The sequence below is a fragment of the Saccoglossus kowalevskii genome, chromosome 7 (assembly GCF_978046115.1).
Source record: "Saccoglossus kowalevskii chromosome 7, keSacKowa6.1, whole genome shotgun sequence".
Taxonomy (NCBI): Eukaryota; Metazoa; Hemichordata; class Enteropneusta; family Harrimaniidae; genus Saccoglossus; species Saccoglossus kowalevskii.
In genome coordinates this window covers 38,374,831-38,400,399 of record NC_140647.1, presented here as the reverse complement: position 1 = coordinate 38,400,399, position 25,569 = coordinate 38,374,831, and the positions used below count along the sequence as shown (strand labels likewise).

Genomic DNA, 25,569 nt, shown 5'->3' with positions numbered 1-25,569 from the left:
AATTTGCACCTCTATTCCCCTTTGTCCTCTAGTTTAACACTTTGCACCACTATTCCCCCATTTTGTACTCTAGTTTAACAATTTGCACCACTATTCCCCCACTTTGTCCTCTAGTTTAACAATTTGCACCACTATTCCCCCACTTTGTACTCTAGTTTAACAATTTGCAGCACTATTCCCCCACTTTGTACTCTAGTTTAACAATTTGCACAACTATTCCCCCACTTCGTCCTCTAGTTTAACAATTTGCACCACTATTCCCCCATTTTGTCCTTTAGTTTAACAATTTGCAGCACTATTCCCCCACTTTGTACTCTAGTTTAACAATTTGCACCACTATTCCCCCACTTTGTCCTCTAGTTTAACAATTTGCACCACTATTCCCCCACTTTGTACTCTAGTTTAACAATTTGCAGCACTATTCCCCCACTTTGTACTCTAGTTTAACAATTTGCAGGACTATTCCCCCACTTTGTACTCTAGTTTAACAATTTGCACCACTATTCCCTCACTTTGTACTCTAGTTTAACAATTTGCACCACTATTCCCCCACTTTGTACTCTAGTTTAACAATTTGCACAACTATTCCCCCACTTCGTCCTCTAGTTTAACAATTTGCACCACTATTCCCCCACTTTGTCCTCTAGTTTAACAATTTGCACCACTATTCCCCCCCCCCCACTTTGTCCTCTAGTCTAACAATTTGTACCACTATTCCCCCCACTTTGTCCTCTAGTTTAACAATTTGCACCACTATTCCCCCACTTTGTACTCTAGTTTAACAATTTGCACAACTATTCCCTCACTCTGTACTCTAGTTTAACAATTTGCACCACTATTCCTTCACTTTGCACTTTTCAAATAACTTCTTGAATCGACTATAAATGATTAGTATCACAATGAGAAAAAATGCACGAACGTTGCCGCATATGCCTGTGTGATGAAACCCAACAAGAATCCAACAGCTGATTTACTTGTGCAGTGTCGCATGGAAGTACTAACCACGCCCGGTATCCTAAGCTTTAGACATCGGTCAATCACCTAACCACACTGCTGTATGAATAATTTCATATTTATGCGAATTGACGGCTATTTCATGTTTGGAAATGTGTTAAAATGTATATGGTTTTCACAAGTAACTTCTTGGGTTGACCTTTGATATCTATATCTTTCGAGAGACAGTACGGTAATTTAAATATTACGAAATATTTATTCACTTTTTCGAACATTGGGTTCCGTCAATATAATAACATAGGACATATTCCCAAACGAATCTACCAACTTTGCAACCGGTTCTCACAACTTTGTAATTATTTTGTCTGTCATTTTCGGTTCGATGTTGTAATAATCGAGTATTTTAGGGTCGTTTACCGAGTTTCATCGCTATTTCGGACTTTCCACAGCGGGTTTGGAAACGTCAACCACTTAGATAAATTTCCAAACAAATATAGCACATTTTTCAATCACTTTGAACGCTATTCTCATCGAAATACGTCAAGCTCGTGTTCGGTAATGCTTATGGGGCTTTCACTCGACTTTTGATTATTTTTTCTCACTTTTACGGCGGTATTCGAAAGTTCAACCATAGGTAAAATTTTCAATCACATCTACCTACTTTCCTATTGCTTTTTACAACTCTTACGATCTTTTTCACATATAAGAACCATCACTGCCGACTACATTCAACAATATTTTTATTGAAATTACTTTCAAATTTCAAAATTCTTTTGAAAGCACATTTCACGATTTTGTACAGAAATGTTCGTCACTAAAAGTACTTTTGCTAGGAGATATTACTCATGTGGTCTCGAATGAAAGTACTTCGATGTTCGATAAAGTTTAATATTCCATACTGTTTGATCAAATGACCACTCTGTCAACAAGGTCTTCTCAACTTAAATGTAGTATTTGGTCATTTTCAATCGCTTTTAACAACTTTGTACGATATTTCTTAATATTATATGTTGAGCGCCTATGACAGGCTGATCTATCGGATCTTTGCTTATTTTTTCTATTATTTTCTAGGCAATTCTATCGATGTCATAACCAATCACGTAGTTCTTTATGAAGTTTGAACAAATTCGGCTGATTTCCATAGAAAAGTAAAAACTGAAACAAGGAAAGTTCCAATAACATGGTATTAATACAAAACATTAAATAAAGAAGGCTATGAAACACTAACAGCCCTGTAGCTCAAACCCCATCACTTTTTCTTCGTATCATCTAAGAGTAAGGCACATGGTTTCAATAAAGAAACTCTTTGATATGTATTTGACAATCATACAAGAGTCGTTGATTGGCACTTGTGACGAAACCCATAAGAAGTTCTTGTGAATACTGTTATTACAGAGCGATACCTAAAAGTCGGGACATCTGCATGAAGCTGATTTACATCCTTGATAATATTAAATTCCATTAGACATTTTGGAGAGGCCGTGTAAATTCTAAAGGTGCTCCGTAGTGGTGGTTGTGATAGTGTAGCTAATGATGATGTAACTATTAGAAATGCCGACAGTGTAGAGTGTGGCAAAACCACTAGTAAGAAACAACTCATCAATCGGCATTCTTCCCTGTCTGATAAAAATTGTACTTAAAACCGTTAAGCTTGTGTATACTAGTGACGACGGACGAGAACTGATGTATTCTGTGATTATATGGCGGTAGGCTGAATATTTGTCGGAATTGGATGCAATTTAAAAGTTGAGGTCGGCAAAACTAAAAGTTTTGAAGTGCCTACTGCATGTGGTATTCTCCGCCGGTCTTCCATGCAAGTACCACGCTCTATTGTTGGCACAGTCACCAACAATATGACGACGTTTGATAAAAGTCGCATGTACCTTTATGTTACAAGCGACTGTGCATGGAAGTTTATTACATCATGTACCGTCATCTCTGACACACTGACAAGTTTAATATTCAGAGGGTGGGCAAGGGGTATTTTCTAACTCCTTAATCAGCAGTTTTCGTATGTTAAATTCTGTAATTTGATTTTAATCTGCTATTTTATTTGCATTTATGTTATTTTATTGTACTTCGTACAAAGATGTCTAATCAATAAATATGAATAACACTGTACCTTGACAAGTCAGGATGGTATGATCATAAATTACCGTATTTAATTGTCATACTCAACCAACACAAAAGCTGGTGACATTACATCGTGTCGGTAATTTTACCAACGTAGAAAGAAAATTTGTCTACACATTCCACGCTACTTTGCAGGTCTTCCGCGTAATTTGGCACATGAATTTGACACATACCAAAATTCTCTAATTATCTTATTGAAACTGTTAACCTCGTGGTCATTAAAAGATACCTATCAACACTCTTGATTTGAGGGCACAATTCATTTAACACTTGTAGTGCCAACAAACAAACAAACTGGGCATGGTAAGTTATGAAAATTGAATGTTCTCACATTTTTCATTTAGGTTTTGTACGAAAAAAATTGTATCTATGCCTAGTTTATCTATATTCATAAGTATGAAAATGCTTAGATACTTTATTACCAGTTTTAATTCTCCTAATATGCGCGTGCAAGAAGAATAACCTTTCTCGGAACTTTGCAGGCTTTCCACGTAATTTCACAATTTTTGCATACTTGCAACACAGCCTTTCCCCGTAACTGTACCAACTTTACATGCAACTTTGCAGGCTTTCCACGTAATTTCACAATTTTTGCATACTTGCAACACAGCCTTTCCCCGTAACTGTACCAACTTTACATGCAACTTTGCAGGCTTTCCATGTAATTATACCAACTTTGCACGCACATTAGTGGGTTTCCCGCGTAACTGCAAGCAACTTTGCAGGCTTCCCGTGCATTTTTTGCAAACTTTGCATTTGTAGGGTTCAGCATTGATTTACCAACATTGCACAGGCTTTCAATGTTAATTTACCAACTTTTCCCGCAACTTTACCACGCACCAATACAGACTTACCACGCAAAATAACTAACTTTGCACTCAACCGAATTTACACGCAACTTTTCTAACTTCAGTCTTCCCACTTAACTTTACCTGCTTTGCACACTGTGCGGACATTTCACGAACTTTGCACACAACTATGCAGATTTTTCACCTCATTTCCATGTCATTTTAAAGGCTTTCCACATAACTTTACCAACTTTGCAAACTCGTAACGTAAGAATTAGGTTCCCCGTTACTATAACCACTTCAAACGCAACTTTAGAGGTTTTCCACCGAATTTGAACTCAACTTCATCAGCCTTTTACCAACTTTGCACGCAATAGGCATTCTACGTAATTCTACATATTTGTTCACATCTTTGCAGGCTATCCACATAACTATATTACTTACCAACATTATTTACATTCCAGAATTCACCAACTTCACATGCAACTTTGCTGATTGTTCACTGTAGCAATTAAGACTTTCCATGTTACATTACCAATTGTGTCTGCTTCTTCACGGACATGTTTTTTGAAACAAAATGCATTTAATATAGTCGGTATATATTCAGACTAGACGTTAAATAAAAAAAACATGGGCACATTATAATGCATTAAGCATTTCTCCAGTTCAGATTTCTATCTTAACTACTGAACCATGATTTCAAAGTTACTTTGGCACGATTTCCGTCACATGCGTCCAGAGTTAGCTTCTGTTATCTGGTGCTTATTTGACTCGGTATATAACATTTCACTTTACGCAGCATAGTTGTTTAGATGAAAATGGAATGACAGAAAAAAATCATTAATACCCATGCAATGTGATGGAGCTTTACAAAAGATTTTATCTTCCTGCAGACTGAAACTGAACAGTTAAACTTGAGATGGTGGAAGTAAAATGGGCGCTTGACAAAAATGTTAGAGCCCCCCCCCCCCCCCCACAATGACTGTGGTAGTTCTTGGCAGAGAAAAATATTAAATTCTATTAATAGAAAAGAATGAGGATGTTAGAAATTATAATAGTTAGACCAGAATCTTGAAATAATAAACAGTTTTGGATTATCAGGTGACTATTAGGACCACACATTTTGTGAGCAAACAAACAAGAGAATTACACTAGTATTTGTTTTATTTCAGTAATAGTGTAATAATATACATATTAGAGAACTATGTCACTAACAGCATTTGACGAATTGTTTCTCATGTACCAAACTCTTTTCTTTAGGAAAGAAAAAATAATTAAAACACTCCAAATAAAAATTAAATCATATAATTGACAGAAAGAATCTGACATATTGCACAAAAATAAAGAAAAGAGTGAAAAACAGCACCTAGTGTAAGTTATCGGTTTGCATCGTCTGCAATGATCCAAAAGGAATTGTGTGGTAACGTATTACCCACAATACACCACTATTGACGGATTATGGGTACCTGGTGTTGCGAAACCATCATGCATGAATATTCATGACTTCCCTGGACATATCTCAGCATTATCACCATTATTTTAGCACTACAAGACAACTACCAGAAAGTAGGTTCCATTTTTAGGGGGCTGTTTCATCTACTATCAAAAATAAGGCTTGGTAGGTATAATAGCCATACTAAGGTATATCTTCATATATATTGACAGTCAAATCGAGATGGATGATGTCACTGATTTCTGACATGTTAAATTATTTTACATAACTAAAATTACTTGAGTGGGAGAGAAATTACCTGAATTGAAAATGTGCAAGACACTTCAGGTGAGTGAGACAGGAAAATCACAGCTCCTTAGCTGAACAAAAAAAGATGAGATGCCTTTACCAGGCTACAGATGAATGCGGAAAATATCATTGTCATTTTTTTAAATAAAATACAAGACTTTGAAACATTAATTAAAATAGGTATTACATAGTCGGTATTAAGTAGAAAAATTGTACAGTATCATTATCCCTAAGTGTTTTGGACATACACTAATCATTTGAGTGCAGTCAATGTTGCAAAATACACTGAACAAACGCTGTGTAAACACACAGACTCGTATATGACTGAAATCTATCAGTCTATTTATTCAATTACAAAACCCACCTGTGAAACTCATTTGCATGTAATTAGAACATTAATTTGAATATGCATAATATAGCACACCTTGAAATGTTTCATATAAGTGTGCAATGCTGCATCATTATGATGATAAGCACAACAAAAATATTAGATATAAATAGTGTACAGATCAAACACTAAGGTTTACCCTAAGAAATCACAGCACTATAAAGGTACTGGTAGGCCAACAATCATTTGTATCTTTTGACAACAGACATGATAAAAATGGTACGAATCAATGATAGGTAAAAAGTTGTATGTAAATGTTTTACAATGTTGTTAGTAAGTACATTAAGATGGCATGTATTCACTAATTGGATGCAATTATATAGAAACTGGAAGGTTTGAAATTTCTTATAACAAAAAAACAAGATAGTTGTCATAGATCCGTTAACAGATCTACTGAACTGTCTGCACAAAATAAAAACATTTCCATTCAGCGAACCAGTATATTATTACATTGATTGCATAAGTATGTAAAAATGTTGCAAATGAATACTTTTATATAGATTTATATATCCCTCCCTCTCCCCAGCACAAGAACAGTGTCTGTAAACTTAAATACCTGTATTCTCAAAAGTACAAATATAATAATACTTTCATTTCATTTCTACGTACAAAGTCACTCATTTTTTTATTGTGATATATTGTTTGCTGCTTAGTCTGTAGGCCCACCATCAATGTTCACAGAATGGACGTAAGTCATGGTAGTTGTCACGATTATTTGCCATAACCTGACTTATTTATTGCCACAATTGTCATGTCATAAGTCTGTACAATGCACAAATGTTTATAATTTGTAACCTTGAACCTGAAGTTATTATTAAGATGAAAAAGAATACCACATCTTGCAGGTCTGGTGAAATGTTACCATGGTAATCCATATATATGCATGAAGTTGACAATTCTGAAATTGTGCTGATCATGTCCATAGCCAACGTTGTCAGTGCATTGGACTGATATAATGTAGGGTGTCAGAAGACGGACTAGACAAGTGACCACCTCGTAATATACTCTCTGTAGCTGTACAGTGTTGTCTTGGACCAGGTTCTGGTGTGTACGTAAATGTTAAGCCAGTGGGATAAATAATACCATCATTTCGCACTAAACTGACTGGTACTTGCGTTGGTTGCCGCACCCAGCGCCAACCACCTCGAAATGCAGATATGTCAGGAACCACACAAATGATGCTTTCTGCACATCTGAGCAATGAAAAGGAAAACATGATAAAGTAATTACAAGATTAATTCACACTATGTCACTTCCATCTAATAACACAAAGTGAGAGGGAAGAAAAAAAGTAGCAATACATTATCAGATGTAATAAGATGAGGAGAAACCATGGAAGATCAATGGAGATAGATATATAGATGGTGAATTCAGGAGTGTTTGCAAAAATGATAAAATCATTCACTCAACACACCTGTACATAGTTTCAGCCTCAACATCACCAAACCAGACCCGTAGATTTGGGAAGAAATTGTCTCCTGTTAGCTCCAACATAGCAACATCGCCTCCGCCATTTAATTGTAAACTATGGACAACAGGGACAGGGGTGAGCGGTGAACTAACAGGTCCCATTCCTTCATAGAATGTATATTCAGCTTTATCTGTGCTAATAATCGTCCATGATGCACCATCATTTATCATTTCTTTGACGGGTTCTTTAGGACAAGGAGTTGCCTGATAGAAAAACAAAGAGTTGAAGAAAATATTATACATGTACTTGTAACTGGCTTGTTTATTTTTATAAATTTATTTTATGCACTACAAACAAAGTTTTTGAAAATTGGTCCAACTGATATTGATATGACAGCAGTAAATTCACAACAAGGTTCATAATGCAATCAAAACAAAACTATTTTACAACATTATAAACAATGCTGATCAAGACAATTTGACAAACTGCATTAACTTGGAATATTGATTGATTGGTTGGTTAATGTGGATTTAGTAATGGAGCAGTTTTGGTGTGTGACATAGAATATAAGAACAGAGTATTTTTCACTATGGAAAGAAATGTGTCATGCATGTGACAATAAATGTTTATAACAAATGTATAAATAGTATGAAGGTTTCTATTAATAATCATTGCCACTTATGAAATGAGCCAAGTACACACTTTTTGATGGTTTGATTAAGCTATCTTGATAACATTTTGGGTTAATTGCATGTATAAGATATAGCATATAGTAGATAATAATCATGTAACTATTCAAATTAGCTAGACATTTTGACCAATGGCTTTTTATGTATGAGACGTATATGTCTGTCAGGAATAGAATTTGTCAAACTGGCCACCTGTCAGCCATCTTGAGTTGAATTTACAATCAACAACCCATAATGGAAACTATCACCAAGTTTGAAAAAAAAAACACATGCCTGAAATGCCTGGTTCTAAACATGTTAAAATGTCTATTTTAGGGTTTATTTTAACTTAAATTGTCAATATTTGATTAGATGATAAAATTCCTATATGCCAAAAAATAAAATAGCTGCCAGTCAGGAATTTACAAGTGACGAGCATCAACTAATCATGATTAATTCTTCCACCAAGTTAGAAGTAAATTCCTGAGTTCAGGTTCCAAACATGTCAATGTGGAATATATCAAAATGTATTCTTACTAACAATAAAAACATAGTTGAACTCTGGTGACCTTGTCATAATTATTTTGAATACAAACGAGTTTAGGGGTTGAAACAACAGTGGGAAATCAGTCTACCGAATGTTCTTGATAGATTGGTTTCTAATTTGTTTGATTATTTTAAGGGACATACTTCCCAGCTTTATTCAAAGAAATTCAGATATTTTAGTAAATCAAATGCCTTATCTCAAAAGAAAAGTGCTGCATTTAGACGTGAATAGATTCATAAAACATGCAAGATAACAGAATATCTTAGCTGGCTTTAGTTCCCCAAGTATTTTGTACAGGTGTGAAATTAATGATTCACTGGTACAAATATGAACTGCCTTATTATATTTATTGTGTGACTACTGTATTATGGTATTTGAAAAGTAACCTCTATGAATAGCTATCATGCTGCAAGCTCTGATTTGTATGCAAAACTACTTAAATAGTTAGTTGGTGTCCAGTGGAGAGAGAAGTCAACAGTACTGTTGCCTCCTGAGAATCTACATCTTCAAACACTTCAATCTTTGTTTTTAAAGCGCGTTTTTAAATTAGTACTATAAAAGCTCTATCATTCTGTTCTAATAGCTGAAACAAATTCCTGTGAATTTTCATTTCTCGAATGAACTGTTTGTCAAATACAGAATACATTTTTTTGTGTACAATTTCTTTTCAAAATGTGTATTTTGATTTGATAACTTTGGACTAAACAGATTTTCTATTAGCTCCAGGTCTTGATCAAAGTTTGGCACCTAATTCATAGGAGTGCTTATATTTATTTTCTGGTGCCGTTCATACTCAAGGAAGACTTTATACTGATGAATAAGGTAACCAAGTTTGATAAAATTTGTAATAGAATTAGTAAAGTTATACTGCACACAATAACAATTATTAACGACGACTCTGCTGCCGCCACCGCCGGATATAAATTTTCCCCTCAATATGCCTTTCTCTTCCATCTTTGATGGTACGGGCAAGGTAAAAATAGCAACCAGTCTTCGACAAAATCAAAATCCTGTGCATTTGTATGAGGTACATGCCAGATGGACAGGCAGCAAAATGAATATGAATGTAATTACCTGAAACTGAATAATTCTTTCTTGTGACAAACACAAATACATCCTTTCAGTGTCTTTCATATAAAATGCACATTTATGTAACTGTGACACTGGGTCATCAGCATCCAACAATGCAGTCTGTTTATCCACTTTGCGGATTATCTGATAACAAAAAAAGGACAATTTTTTAGTTGTGAGCACATTTCTGATTAGACAGATATACTGCACACACTGGAGGTCACACATACTGGTACTTTTTGTTCCTAGAGGTCACACATACTGGTACTTTCTCAGTGTTCTCCCCAGGATATAAACAGCGTGGCGGTGCCGCCACAGTGCTTCGATTTGCCGCCACACCGGTCTGACACCACCACGGTGATTAGCAAGACCGCCACAGTGCTTTTTTCATTGGGGATCTCGTCACGCTGGTTGGCCCGACTGGCACTCAAAATTAGCGACCACCACGGAAACGCTTCTGATCAGGACTATTGTCCTGCCAGTCGTGAATAATAATTTGTAAACAATAGACATAGTCGTGCGATGTGGTAGCGGCTTTAAACAATACAAGTCAATTTTGTAAAATTAGCACCTCTTTGTTTGTAAGTAAGTAAATATTTTCTGACGATAGACGCAGTCTTTAGATTGAAAGCTAAAATTCTTTCAAAATCAATTCCACCCCGATGGGTAAAGCGGAGTTCACGATCAGTTTACGCTACTCAAGAAAAAACGTGTTTATTGCGTGATTGGATAAAATACATTTGAACTGTTATCATCGCGAATCATGTAAAAACTCTTCTTTCAAGACTTCTTTTACCTTTTAAAAATTGCTAATCACCTCTTTCGAAAACCATCATGCAGTTTTTATCTGAAATCCATACCAACACATCGTGCTACGACATCGCTTTACTTCCGCAATGTAATTTTTATGATCACGATCATTCGGAAAATTTCGGGTACCGGTTCTACTGGCATTACCATGCGGCATTCTGATTGGTTAATGGCGTTCAACTAACGTGTCACAGCTATCATGGCGGGTCTGTGTTTTTAACCGAAGTGATCAAAAATAATTTCTCCCGATAAAATTAGTTCAAATTTTACGTTTTTTTCATATAAAAAAAAGAAGTATTTAATTTTTGCATGGCATCATGACTGGGTAAGAGAAATTATTGGTATAACTGGTGTATAACATCGCGAAGTAAGTTATGTCACGTCGTAACTTTGATGATCGTTTGGAAGTGTTATTTGTTCGTTCATTTACTGTAAATGTAAACGTTGTAGAAACTGATGGTCGGAATAATAACCAGCAATCCGCCAAATAATTACGTGGTCGATTTTTTGAAGGAGAATTTTGTAGTAAATAAGATCAAGAAAGTCGTGAACATAATCCTGGCTGAAACGTTTCAGATGCGTTTCATTCATTCAACCTTTTATTTTAGTCTGCAGCATTTGCATTTCGAGAATGTTTCATTTTTTAATTCAAACTCTTCTAAATTGTGAAACGTAATATATTGACTCCAAAAAAAAAATATTTTCCCTGTGACGGAGCTCATTAATATTACAAAAGTGCCCAAAATAAAAGTGTTTATAACACTGTGAAGCAAATAAACATCTGCCACTTTGTTTTTGAAAATATATGTTGTTTATTGTGTGGGTGTAAATGTGCTTTGGTCAATTTCTATTATTATGTAAATGATATGCAAATTATATGCAAATTATGCCGCCACAGTGGTTTAAAATCCTGGGGAAAACACTGCTTTCTGTTCCTGGAGGTCATACATACTGGTAACTCTAGTAGTTGCCCGAATGGTGTTGCAGTAGTGACATGTTATAATAAAAGGGCCCTCCAAGGAAGTCGTACAATGTAATCAAGTGTAAACAGTGTGATGTGATTGTATCATATTTTTTTTGTGCAAACAAAATTCTTGCAAAATGTAAAAACATTTATTTAAAATCCCACGCTGTTGCACTACAAACAAATTCCTAAACATTTTTCAAACTAACTATTTTTTTCACTATTTGACTCCAATTACTGAACTTCTTTGAAACAAGAAATGAAATCCTCAATTAATCAGAAATGTTTTTCACAGTTTCTGTTACAGTGTGTGAAAAAATATGTAAGGTCTAGATTGTATAACAATAACTCATATTTAATATTCACTACTTACCAGTCTTGGTAATGCCATACCAGTAACAGAACAAACTAATTTGACAGTTGAACCATAATGTATGTACCCATCACGTACTGTGAACTCCTCTGACTCTGATTCATCATCATCCACTGAATTCAAAAAAGACAATAATATCAAACCATTATTGAAAAGGTAAAACAGTTTTTTTGTTCTGAATAGTATTTTGTTGTTGACTAGCTTATCCTTCCAATAAAGGCTGTTGTGAAACCAAACTATATCCACAAATGTATTCAACACAGAGACATATGAAGCAAAGCTGAACACAACCATACTACCATTACTGAGTATCAGTCAAATATATCATTCAATGTACTTGTACTTACACAGATGTATATTAAACGCTCCCCATTGCTGTGAGCTTGCATGAAAGTTACCATTCTCTACATGCAGATACCGTGTACTTACGGTCTGTGATCTCAAACGATTGAATAATGCCACTGTTGACCCAGACTGAATGCATACTGAAAAAAAAAAGGATGTTCAAACTTAATGTTACGTCAAATTACATAATAAAGGCATGTACATTTTAGAGCAGTATTATGCAAATTAATGGATTTTTGACCAAAAAGGACATTGCCCACCAGCTACTAAAAATATGGAAACAAGTGACATCATGGTTGAAATAGCTCTGCTGTTTCAGCAGCCTTCAATGTTGAAATTCACAGAAAGAACTATTCTAATAGAGGTCCATCTAAGGTAAACATCAAGTACAAAAGCAATTTGAGACAAACATTTTGAATCATTGCCAAATAGAGGTCCACCCAGCAATTAAACTGGTAGTCTTCAAGAAGAAGTCAAAAACTTTTTTGTTTTACTAAAAATATTGTCATGGTACCTACATTTTGTACATGTAGGTACCTACATACCAAGTATCAAAGCAATTGTTTCTTCAGTTTTCAAGAAGAAGTTAAAAATTGCATTGTGGACGAATGAATGGACAGTTGCTTATATAAACAGCTTTGCTCTGTTATCGGACAGAAACCTACATGTGTGTAATGACAGTACGATTGTCCAGTAACTTTGATTGTATTCAATGACATTCCATATAAGGTCATTCAGTAAAATTTGACAATGTTATTCAGTTAACTTACAGTCTGCATTCTTTAGTGACTGTTTTTTCTTGGAAGGCTTGGAAATAACTTTAATTCTTTTACTATTGAACACACCAATATCTTCACCATTGCCATAGAACATTTTGACAGACAGGAAAAAATGTTTTCTTTTATCAGAATCAGATATGTATAAAGTTTTTGCAGCACAATAGTTCTGAAAAAAATTTAAAAAATGGTGTTATAATACAATAGATGAAAGGGTACAGGTAAAATAAATAGCGACACAAAGATTGGCAGATTTTGCTGAAATGACATAATTCAATTTATCTAATTTAACAATCTTATACAAACGCAATCTGATTAAAATGTGATGTATTGATTTTACATATTAATTTTACTTTTACTATTTTTTTTAATTATTTTTCTGTTTTTTGTTACATACTTGTGATTCGGTATATTTTGTACTAGCGCGACATACATCTGAACCAATGCATATGTAACAAGATTTCAACGATAACCTGCTCTGACTGGTTTAGTCAATGAATCACAAACCTCCTTCTTTAGTGTACCTGATGACATCACTGGTCAGAGTCTGGTCACCAACACACTCAAATATAATGGCGGATTATACCAATGTTAGCAATGACAACGATCAAGAAAAACACAGCTTTTTAGTAAGTTTATCATTGTCAAATTTTTATGTTTATACTGTGGCTTAAATGGTTCTAGTTTAGAAAGTTAATTTGAGTAGTTATTGTGCGAGTGACTATTTTTTTTCCATTGGTTTGACGGACACCGGGATCTGAGATGGGTGATGTTTTGTTGACGATTGGGCCAAGAGGTACCTATATGTATAGTATCAAAGCAATCGAACTTGTGGTTTGTAACAAGAAGTCGAAAATACCACTTTTTACCAAAAATGACAAAAATATTCACCAAAATTAAAGAATTGAAGATATTATCACGAAATGAACAACTCTAAGAAAGGTGCACATGTAGTACATGTACCTATATATGCAATTCAAAGCTATTAGACTTGCGGTTTTTAACAAGGAGTCGAAAATATCACTTTTTACCAAAAATGACAAAAATATTTACCAAAATTAGAGAATTGAAGATATCATCATGAAATGAACAAATCTAAGAGAGGTTCACCCAAGGTGCATATACACCAAGCATCAAAGCATTCAGACTTGTAGTTTTCAAGAAGAAGTCGGAAAAGTAAAACATTGACACGGACGCCGACGGGCAACGTCAATCACTCATATGATAAGCTCCACTCGACAAAAACAACAGCGGAGCTAAAAACCAGACTGTGGTCCATTTCTGTCACTGATTCAGATCAAGGTCATGACGTCACTGAAAACCCTAGCATTACCATTTAACTCAATTATTTATTCTGAGCATGCTCAGTTATTCTTTCAGGATTGTTGGGAGAGGTAATTTATAATGTCGTGAAAAAGACCCACTTAGGATTTTCAGATCTGGAAAAAAAAATTATTTACATATTCAATAGTAACTTGTTAATCAACCTGCCAAGTTTCATCGATATCTGCTGCAGAATATCACGGACGGAAACTGGAAATAAGAAACTATACTCCCCCCTTTTCAGGCAGGGACTAAAAATTTTCTATTAATGGTTTATGAATTGGTGGGCAGAATATAATGTACTGGAAGATTGCCCGTAGATTATTGCTATACTGAAAAGTATGAATTGCAAGAAAATTTATACTAGAGCTAGAAACTGCCACTTTCTCGCTCCTTATCTACACTTGATTTTATCCTCACCACTGATATTTTTCGACGTGGTAGAATTATGAAATAAAACAGTTTAAAATGATGATAATCCCAATTCCCACTGATAATTTGTGAGAATTATCAAAGGTCCTGATAGTGGAAATAAAAAATGGGTAAATATTTGCTAAAAATGCAGAAATCTGACAGGGTATGCAAAAGCAGGAAGGACAATCACCTACTAGTACATAAAAAGCCTGGTCATCTCAATGACAGCGGAGATAAAAATGGACTTTTAAGCTGAAACAACTGCATCTCAAATTAACGGAAATATGATGTACAGTATTATGTAACCAACGACTGATTATTACGTTTTGTTGCTGAGCAACAATATTGACTCACTAAGCAATTGCCAGGAAATTAATGAATGCACATAATTATATTGTAATAAGAGAACACGAGTTAACACAGTGATGTGCTCAACTTTTCAACTACAACCAAACATTCATTTTACAAAAATAAAAACAAAATAAATTTTTCTTGCCTTCACAAAATAAACATGATACTATTTTTCACAAAATAAACATATTTTTTTTCGATTTTCTAATGGCTACTTAATTAGCAATAATGTCATAATCAGTAACTGTGATGTCATAATCATCATTCATGTGATGTTATAATTTGTTGCAATTATGCAAAAATCAAATTCTATAAAAGCAGGGCTTCACTAACAGGAATCTTGCTGTGAGAATGTAGTGAGATGCCACAATTCTGAAAATTATACCTCAAATTAGTGGATACTGCTAACCAAATTTCTATTATACTAGTACATGTATGCAATAAGATTTACAAATGACAAACCAAACTTCAATATTTCTCTTAACAAAGTCAGAAAGATGATGAAAAACAGAAAAAATACATTGTGCTTAATCATAATAATAAAAACAAAAAACCACTATTAGAATACTACAATGTGTACCTTGTTTTGCGTTTGTTCGGTTGTGATGTTTAATATTTAGGTCATGGTTATTTCTACATATGTAATACAAAAAGCTTTAGTGATAAATGAAACTGTACCATAAAATTTCTAATTTAGACGCCAGGGAGGAGTGAAAAGCCTTAATTTGGTGGCATGAAATGTTGAAAAAATTACAGTCAATCATTAAAAACATTACTCAATATTTAACATAAAATGAATTTACTTTTATTTTTGTTGGTTATGCAAAGGATGGTCTAAAAGAAGTTTCAAATAAACACAAATGCAAATGATCACACTGTCGAAAGCACAATCTGGTCATGCTGTGTTTCACAAGTGAATAACTTACTTAATTTAGTTTCAATCCCTGAATGATATATGTAAGTATCAATCAGTTCATCTACAACAACACAAACTTTTCAAGAAAAGTACCATAGAGATAAGAGTGGGAATCCCTTCACACATACAAGTTTGTAAACAGGAAGTTGTACATTATTCTCCCCAGGATTTTAAACCACTGTGGCGGCCTAATTTGCATATCATTTACGTAATAATAGAAATTGACCAAAGCACATTTACATCCACACAATAAACAACATATATTTTCAAAAACAAAGTGGCAGATGTTTATTTGCTTTACACAGTGTTATAAACACTTTTATTTTGGGCACTTTTGTAACATTAATGAGCTCCGTCACAGGAAATATTTTTTTTTTGGAGTCAAAAAATTACGTTTCACAACTTAGAAGAGTTTGAATTTAAAAATGAAACATTCTCGAAATGCAAATGCTGCAGACTAAAAAGAAACAAATAAATTGTAAAAGGTTAAATGAAACTCATCTGAAACGTTCCAGCCAGGATTATGTTCAAGACTTTCATGATCTTATTTACTACAAAATTCTCCTTCAAAAAATCGACCACGTAATTATTTGGCGGAATGCTGGTTATTATTCCGACCATCAGCTTCTAACGTTTACATTTACAGTAAATGAACGAACAAATAACACTTCCAAACGATCATCAAAGTTACGACGTGACATAACTTTCTTCGCGATGTTATACACCGGTTATACCAATAATTTCTCTTACTCAGTCATGATGCCATGCAAAAATTAAATACTTCTTTTTTTTATATTAACAAGTCATTGTCAATGACACGTCCCCGTTCCGTTCATATTTGAGTGACATATACATTCAAAGCAGATCATGACCGAAATGCACCTGCATATGTACAACACATTGTGCTAAATCTGAACAAAATCCATCCATGCATGACTGAGATCCGGTTCTGGAATTGTGAAAATACGTGATTTTGATGCATTTTCGGCCTTAAAATGGCCATCATTCCGCTATTGTTAAGCAGATCATGAAACAAATGCACATATCTATTTGTGACATGATGCACCATGTGTGTGTGAAGTTTGAACTTGATCAATCCAGACATGTCTTGGATACGGATCCAGAACTGAATTCTTTAACAAAATGGCCGCCAGTCGGCCATTTCGAACTTGATCCGAAATAAAAAAAAGACGTGCATCAAGGTCCTATTGTGTTTAATGTATGTACCAAATTTGAACAAAATCCATCCATGCATAACTGAGATACGGGTCCGGAATGGTGAAAATGTGCGATTTCAATGCATTTTCGGCCTTAAAGCGGCCCCCATTTGGCTATCGTTAATGAGATCATGAAACAAATGCACATACATATTTGTGACATGATGTACCTTGTGTGTGTGAAGTTTGAACTTGATCAATCCAGACATGTCTCTGATACGGATCCAGAACTGAATTCTTTAAAACAAAATGGCCGCCAGTCGGCTATTTCGAACTTGATCCGAAAAAAAAAATGACATGCATCAAGGTCCTATTATGTTTAATGTATGTACCAAATTTGAATGAAATCCGTCCATGCATAACTGAGATCCGGGTCCGGAATGGTGAAAATGTGCGATTTCAATGCATTTTCGGCCTTAAAGCGGCCCCCATTTGGCTATCGTTAATGAGATCATGAAACAAATGCACATACATATTTGTGACATGATGTACCTTGTGTGTGTGAAGTTTGAACTCGATCAATCCAAGCATGTCTCAGATACGGATCCAGAACTGAATTCTTTAAAACAAAATGGCCGCCAGTCGGCCATTTCGAACCTGATCCAAAAAAAAAAAATGACATGCATCAAGGCCCTATTATGTTTAATGTATGTACCAAATTTGAACAAAATCCGTCCATGCATAACTGAGATCCGGGTCCGGAATGGTGAAAATGTGCGATTTTGATGCATTTTCGGCCTTAAAATGGCCGCTATTCGGCTATCGTTAATCGGATCATGAAAAAAATGCATGTGCATATGTCCCATATAATGTGTGATGTATGAGTGAAGTTTGAACTTAATCGGTCCATGCATGTTCGAGATACAGGTGATCACGGACGCACGGACGGACGCACACAGGACAAAACATAAGTCCCCGTTTTCGGACTGCGTCCGAACGGGGACTAAAAAAACGTAAAATTTGAACTAGTTTTACCGGGAGAAATTATTTTTGATCATTTCATGAAAAACACAGACCCGCCATGATAGCTGTGACGCGTTAGTTGACCACATGTGTCCTTTGACCCGGTGGGTCAAAAACGCCATTAAGCAATCAGAATTTCCGCATGGTAATGCCGGTAGAACCCGAAGTTTTCCGAATGATCGTGATCATAAAAATTACATTGCGGAAGTAAAGCGATGTTGTAGCACGATGTGTTGGTATGGATTTCAGATGAAAACTGCATGATGGTTTTCGAAAGAGGTGATTAGCAATTTTTGAAAAGTAAAATTAGTCTTGAAAGAAGAATTTTTACATGATTCACGATGATAACAGTTCAAATGTATTTTACCCAATCACGCAATAAACACGTTGTTTTTTCTTGAGTAGCGTAAACTGATCATGAACTCCTCCTTGACCATGTTACATTGGGGTGGAATTGATTTTGAATGAATTTTAGCTATCAATCTAAAGACTGCATCTATCGTCAGGAAATATTTAAAGCGGATACCACATCGCACGACTATGTCTATTGTTTACAAATTATTATCCACGACTGGCAGGATGCTTGTCGGTCGGTATGCAAGTATAATAACAATATGACAATAGTCGGACGCGTTTCTGTGGTGGTCGCTAATTTTGAGTGCTGGTCGGGCCGACCAGCGTGACGAGATCCCCAATGAAAAAAGCACTGTGGCGGTCTTGCTAATCACCATGGTGGTGTCAGACCGGTGTGGCGGCAAATCGAAGCACTGTGGCAGGACCGCCACGCTGTTTACATCCTGGGGAGAACACTGGTAAATCTCAGCAGAGACTGCAGTTGATTACATCAGATATACTAGACTAAAATTACAATCTGAGATCATTTCTGGTTCTGCTGGCTTTGGGATTACTATATGAAATAGTTGAACTTGGACACACTGAAAATCATTGAAATAACAGTGTTCTCCCCACATAGAATAAAGCATGGCGGCACCGCCATGCTTGGCGACCCGGCCGCCACGCTTGGGCTCGGACCGCCATGCTTGCAACTTCACCGCCCTGCTAATAGGATGCATTGTTTACATCCATTTGACCCGCTCACAGGTAGCACTGCATAAATTAACACTGTCAACGCCACGGCGGTTTGAACTTGCCGGGACAAATTAAACAGTCCCATTGTTAAACACGTGTGAAGTACAGACGCTGTCAATGGGGAACAAATTGTCACTCAAGTTGCAAACACCGAGATGCTATATGACAAAACATGTAAAGGAAAAAAAGGTGATGCCGCCCGGCTAAAACGTACAATCACCGCTAGCACAGCACAGAAACGGAAGCGTGTAGAAACACGGAAACGGCGTGAGACTGGTTTTGATGAGTCGTGGAAAAAGACATTTCCCTGGTTAAGGTCAATTGTTCAGGTAAGATTTCGTAATTTTAGAAATAAAATGCCAGTGTGGGTATGTTTTGCCGATTGTAAGAAAAAAAAACATCACTCGTTACTGTCAACTTTTTTTAGATTATTTATGGATATCTTCATAGATTAATGGGTACGCGTATGTTATAATTTGTCCAAGCAAAAAAAAAATTGAATTTTTTAATCTTCCGGTCACATGTTGACCTGTGTAGGTATTTCCAAGATGGCGGCCTGTCAACGTCTTGCAAACGACAGCTGCTATCATCACGCGCTATGATCGATGGAATCCCGATTTGTACTATCGTTACGTTTTAATTTTAATTGAATAGTGACCCCACGTTTTTTTCCCCGAAATTCCTGAGTCTCCTTGTCGTTGACCTGACAAAACCAACATGTAAACAACATGTTTTGCAGACGAAATGCTATCCATACGGCACTGGGTTCCCGATCGTGGCACAATTCAATCGTTATCTTTACATTTATTTGAACCTCAATCCTCATTGTGTTTTTTTTTATTATTTTTCATTTTTTCCCACGAGGCATGTTGTGCAGTTAATACTCAAAGCACAACTTGATTGCAAAGAGTGGATCTTCTTTATGGAACAAAGTCCCGTGCACGTCTATGACGAGTTTAACTACAGTAAGGCAGCCAATGTTTGGAGCACAACAAAGTCAGAAGGAATAGTTTAGACTAAGTTTTATGGAACAGTTCACATTAAATGACGATCTTGTCAAATTATGGTATATTATGTAAAGTATTATGTAATTTAAATAAAGTCTCTCATACATTTTAATACTGTCTTGTATGTTTGTTTTTGTGAGAGTGAATCCTGAAAAATATGCAAATTAGTATGCAAATTAGACCGCCATGCTTGCCTCTGAGCCTGGGGAGAACACAGATTAAAACATATAATAATAGTGTCTTTTCTGGACATTGTCAAGTATTTAAAGATCACAAATGCAAGGAATATTTTATCTCCCAAATCAGCTTACATGGGCACATCATAATTTTTGCAAAAGGGTTCTTCTTCCCACACTAGAAACAGAGACTATACTTAAACAACCTTTTCTACAACCTTTTGGCTATTTTACTGCATTGATTGACAGAATAGCAAGCATTCTCACTTACTTTGCCTTCCAAGTTTAATTGTTGCATATCTTGGTCACTATTTCCAATACCCATAAAAGCACACACTTGAGATCCTGCATCATTTTCACCATCTTTCTCCATCTGTTCCTTCTTGGCCTTCCATCCAGGACCCAGCAAATAAATGCAAGGAGGCGGACAGAAAAACCTGGTGGCGAGATAGATAAATGGCTAGATTTAGTTAGTGTTGTAGAAGAGATCAAACGAGATACAAATGAAGCAACCTAGTAGTACACTTGTCAACAATTTAAGAGGTACTTTTCAATCACCTTCATGCAGACAAACTCACCTTTTTTCATTTCCGTACGATTTCTGTGCAACTTTAGCATGTAGGATTACCAATGTCATGTCTTGCCTATCACGCAGATAGTGCCTCATGGCATCTTTGCTGAGTCTCTTATCACCATGGTGTCTAAATGAAGAGAACATTAGTGCTGTAGAGCAGTACCAACAGTCAAGACAATTGGACATACAGTGGTCAGATGTACACATTTCGCGAAGATCCGAGGGGTATATGTGTGTAGCCTGCCAATGCATTATGACCATACAATAGAGTCAAATGTACAGGACAGATGTCAAGTGACCACTATGTCAGGACACTAGTAAAAAGTTGTGCTAATATATTCATGAATATTAATTAATTAGGGGTGGGGAATTCATAAATATGCTTAACTTCCTGTCAACAGTAGCCTGTCTCAGACACATTCACACCTTTCTCTGTCTGCTTAGAACAGATACCTAGTATACTTCCATTAATTACATATGAGATGCAAAATTAATGCTTAACTCAATAAAGCACAAAAAACACCTTCTGCAATATAAGCTAAACACACCTGGCTTTAAGTTTGTCTGCCATTGCTAAGGTAAAGGATAGAGCATATTGTCTTACTCAGTCAATTATCAACTTGTTAAGAAATTGTCTATGGGTACTACAAAATAACTTATTTGTGGACTTTTCTGTAGTGAATGAATTATAATTTGTTACAATTCAATGTGAGAGAATTTAAGCATTGATAACTAGTGAAGGGTTTTTAGAAGCCCAGACACACAACTGTTACTAACAGAAATCCGAAATTTCAGAAAAAAAATGGCTGAATTGAATTTTCTATTAAAAAGTGCATTTGTAACATCCAGATTGGAGTACTATAATTCATTCTTGTACAGCATCCATTAGTCAGAATTTAATGCATACTACCAGGTACATGATTTGTCTTGTCATTAAACAGCATATCAAATTTAAGTTATGCATTTTTATTTTTAACATTATCCAAAATAAATGCCCAGAGTATTTAAAATCAAAGAAAGTTTAGAAAGAACTCCCATGTGCTGAGAGTATTGGAGACACATTAAATATAATTCGAAATTACTTAGCTGAAAACTAATTATGCAAATCAGAAAATTAATATGACCAGATTTGAGTGTAAAACTAATGAGGTCTGCGCAATGTAACAGAAAATCTATGTCTCCAAGTTTAATTGAAATGTGATTAGAACCAAAAAATTATGAATTATTATGCTTATTAGGGAATTAATATGAACAGATTTTTACCCCAAACTAATTAGGTTTGTACATTGTCCTAGAGCATCTTTGTACTAAGTATCATTGAAATGGAATAATTAGTACCATGAAAACTCCAAAATTTCGACCCCTCTAAAAATTCGATCGCCTATTTGTTTGCCGGGTTTCGGTGTTTTATTTACCTCCAAATTTTCGACTCCACTAAAAATTGCCGACTCATTCTTATTCGAAAATTGCGACCAGTTTTAGTTTTCCCCCAAACGAAAAAAAAAACCCGATGTGAGCGTTCAAACGGGACCTTCCTCGAAGGCATGAATCCGGGTTTCTGATTGACTGAGAGATTTTTATTTTATTGGTAACGAAAATATATTCTAAATAAACGAAGTTTCAAATAAAAACGAACACAAAAATCTCGGCATGCTGCGTTTCTGAATTGTTGATTATTACTGTACTCAGTAGTGATTATAATAATGTACACAAAATAAATTTGTTGAATGGTTATGAAATACAAATAAAAGTCAACTTAGTTTCATCGTAAGCGAATGATTCCGGTCTCGTATAAACGTTTGATGCTGTAGGATATCCGCCATGTTCTCTTAGGTCAAATAGGTCAAATCGCTAATTAACCAATCAAAAAGCTGGATGATGCCAACGTGTTCAAATTACCATAGCTTATTTAAATATGTTAATGTTATTGAACGCAATGCGGAAGAGATTGATGTTGTAGTACGATATTTTGGCTTGGATTTTGATGCGAAAACGGCATGATTTTTTTTAAATAAAAAAATTAGTTGTTTTTAAAAAATAAACTGGTCATCTGAAGAATAATTTAACATTGTTCACAGTGATAACAGCTCATTCTCGAAAGGAAGCTTACCCGCTCACGCTAGTCACAATAAAAATCATACACGTGTACTCTTGAATAGACAGACGTCAATGACTACGGTAAAACTTACTCTATTTTAGCCGACAGGATTGATTGAAATGTCCGAAAAATGACGCCAAAATACACCTTAAAAGTCCCATTTTATTTTCTTAAATCCCATTTTATTTTTTAATCCAAGGGCGAATTTACGGCAGAATTTGGTCCCTCAAATAAGGGACACGTGAGCTTTGATTCTAACCGGATACATTGCACTGGGTCGGGGAGATAGTTTGCTAAACTTCCATGTATCTTTTGTCCAATGGGTACCTGTACTTCAAACATTCGCAAGTTTTCCTAGGTAGTGCGAGACAGCTTTGTCTTTTGACCTATTAGTTTTGTGCTGACCTCTTCTCCGCCTTGATGTTTTGTTTTGCTTGTCATAATACTCACTGATTGATGACTTTGTTTAGATTTTGAGTTACAACTCGGCCACGACCTTTGCTTTTACCGTGAAACATGAGGAAGTTTACGTCAATTGACGGACATTGCATTTTTTAAAAACTAATGAAGCACACTGTCTATCATCCCCATTTTTTCATTTGCTGATTTCTATTCTGAAAAATTCGACCGTCCGAAAATGCACCTTAATTTTGACTCTAAAAACACGTCACATTTCTAACACCAATTATTTAAAACCGGTCGAAATTTTGGAGTTTTTACGGTACTTTAGATATCAGTGTGAAAGCTTAAAATTGGTTAATTATGCAAATTAGGTAATTAATATGTACAGATTGTAACCCACAATTATTCAGGTCTGTCTATTGTCCTACAGCATCCATGTACATTCATTGATATGTGATGTATAGTACCTGAGATATCAGTGTGAAAGTTGGTTAATTATGCAAATTAGGTGATCAATATGCACAAATATTTACCGGAAACTAATTGGGTCTGCATAATTCTAGATTCATTGAAATGTGATGATTAGTACTTTAGATATCAGTAGAAAAGCTGAAAATTAATTATGCAAATTAGGTAATTAATATGCACAATTATTTACCCTAAAACTAATCAGGTCTCTGCATAGTCCTAAAGGATCTATGTACCAAGTTTCATTGAAATGCGATGATTAGTACTTGAGATACCCATGGAAAAGCTGAAAATTAACTAATTATGCAAATTAGGTGATTAATATGCACAAATATTTATCGAAAACAATCAATCTCTGCATAGTCCTTGAGTATGTAAGTACCAAGTTTCATTGAAATGTAATGCTAACTACTTATATCAAATGCTGAAAATTAATTAATTATGCAAATTAGGTAATTAATATGTACTGATATTACCATAAAAACTATCAGGTCTGTGCAGTGTCGTATGACATCTATGTACCAAGTTTCATTAAAATGTGATGATTAGTACTTGAGATATCAGTGGAAAAACCGAAAATTGACTAATCATTATGCAAATTAGGTAATTAGTATCCACGGATTATTACCAAAAACTAATCAAAACCTAGCATTAGTTCAGAGCATCTATGTACCAAGTTTCATCAAAATCCAATGAGTGGTTGTTTAGATATCAGTGGAACAGTCATGGAACCACTAAAAAATAGCTAATTATCATGCAAATTAGGTAATTAATATGCACGGATTTTTACCAAAAATTAATCAAATCTGCGCATATGTTCAGAGCATCTATGTACCAAGTTTCATCAGAATCCAATGAGTGGTTCTTTAGATATCAGTGGAACAGTCATAGAACAGCTAAAAATTAGCTAATTATCATGCAAATTAGGTAATTAACGAGCATGGATTTTTACCAAAACCTAATCAAATCTGCGCATTGGCCCAGAGCATCTATGCACCAAGTTTCATCAAAAACCGATGTATGGTTCTTGAGATAGCAGTGGAACAGTCGGACACACATACACACATACACACACACATACACACATACATTGTACCCACATACACACATACACACATACAGACACACTAACTGCAAAGACTCCCATTTTGTGCTTCGCACATGGGAGTCAAAAACAGCTACAGTAGTTATCATATATATGCTATCACATCCTCTCACATTATCTGAAAGTAGCCTGTTTAAAGACCATTCAGAAAATATACAGCTGACAGGTATTTTCTATCGTTGAATTAGTTATGTGGAACAAACTGCCATTGAATCTTCATCTTGACTCAATTAATTTCTGAAGGGCAACCTGAAGTTTTTTCCTTTTAAACAAAGCTTTTTTTAATGTACCATACTCAACCAGCTTAGTGCTCAGGGTACTCATGTGACAAATTTGGGGAAAATAAAATTGTGATATTAGTTGCATCGTCATTGATTTCAAGAAAACGTTTACAATGAAGAAACAGAAATGTCACAAAAAAATATGCATATTTTATAACGTATCACCAGAATTTACGAGGTTAAAATTATTAGAGTCTGTTGGAATAAGTCAAAATC

The 25,569-nt window shown here is 35.2% G+C and overlaps 1 protein-coding gene across 2 annotated transcripts in view; it reads right to left on the bottom strand.

Annotated features, from left to right (window-relative positions):
- Positions 1-5,021: 5,021 nt before the first annotated feature.
- Positions 5,022-25,569, bottom strand: part of suh (suppressor of hairless protein) — a 52,546-nt gene continuing 31,998 nt past the window's right edge. For both annotated transcript variants that reach the window (XM_085500946.1, NM_001165011.1), the window contains 8 exon segments: positions 21,004-21,126; positions 20,697-20,862; positions 12,964-13,138; positions 12,196-12,333; positions 11,849-11,961; positions 9,705-9,845; positions 7,419-7,678; positions 5,022-7,197 (listed from right to left, as the gene is read on the bottom strand). In XM_085500946.1, the coding sequence (XP_085357072.1) occupies positions 6,939-7,197; positions 7,419-7,678; positions 9,705-9,845; positions 11,849-11,961; positions 12,196-12,333; positions 12,964-13,138; positions 20,697-20,862; positions 21,004-21,126 (1,375 nt within the window). In that variant the 3' untranslated portion in view covers positions 5,022-6,938.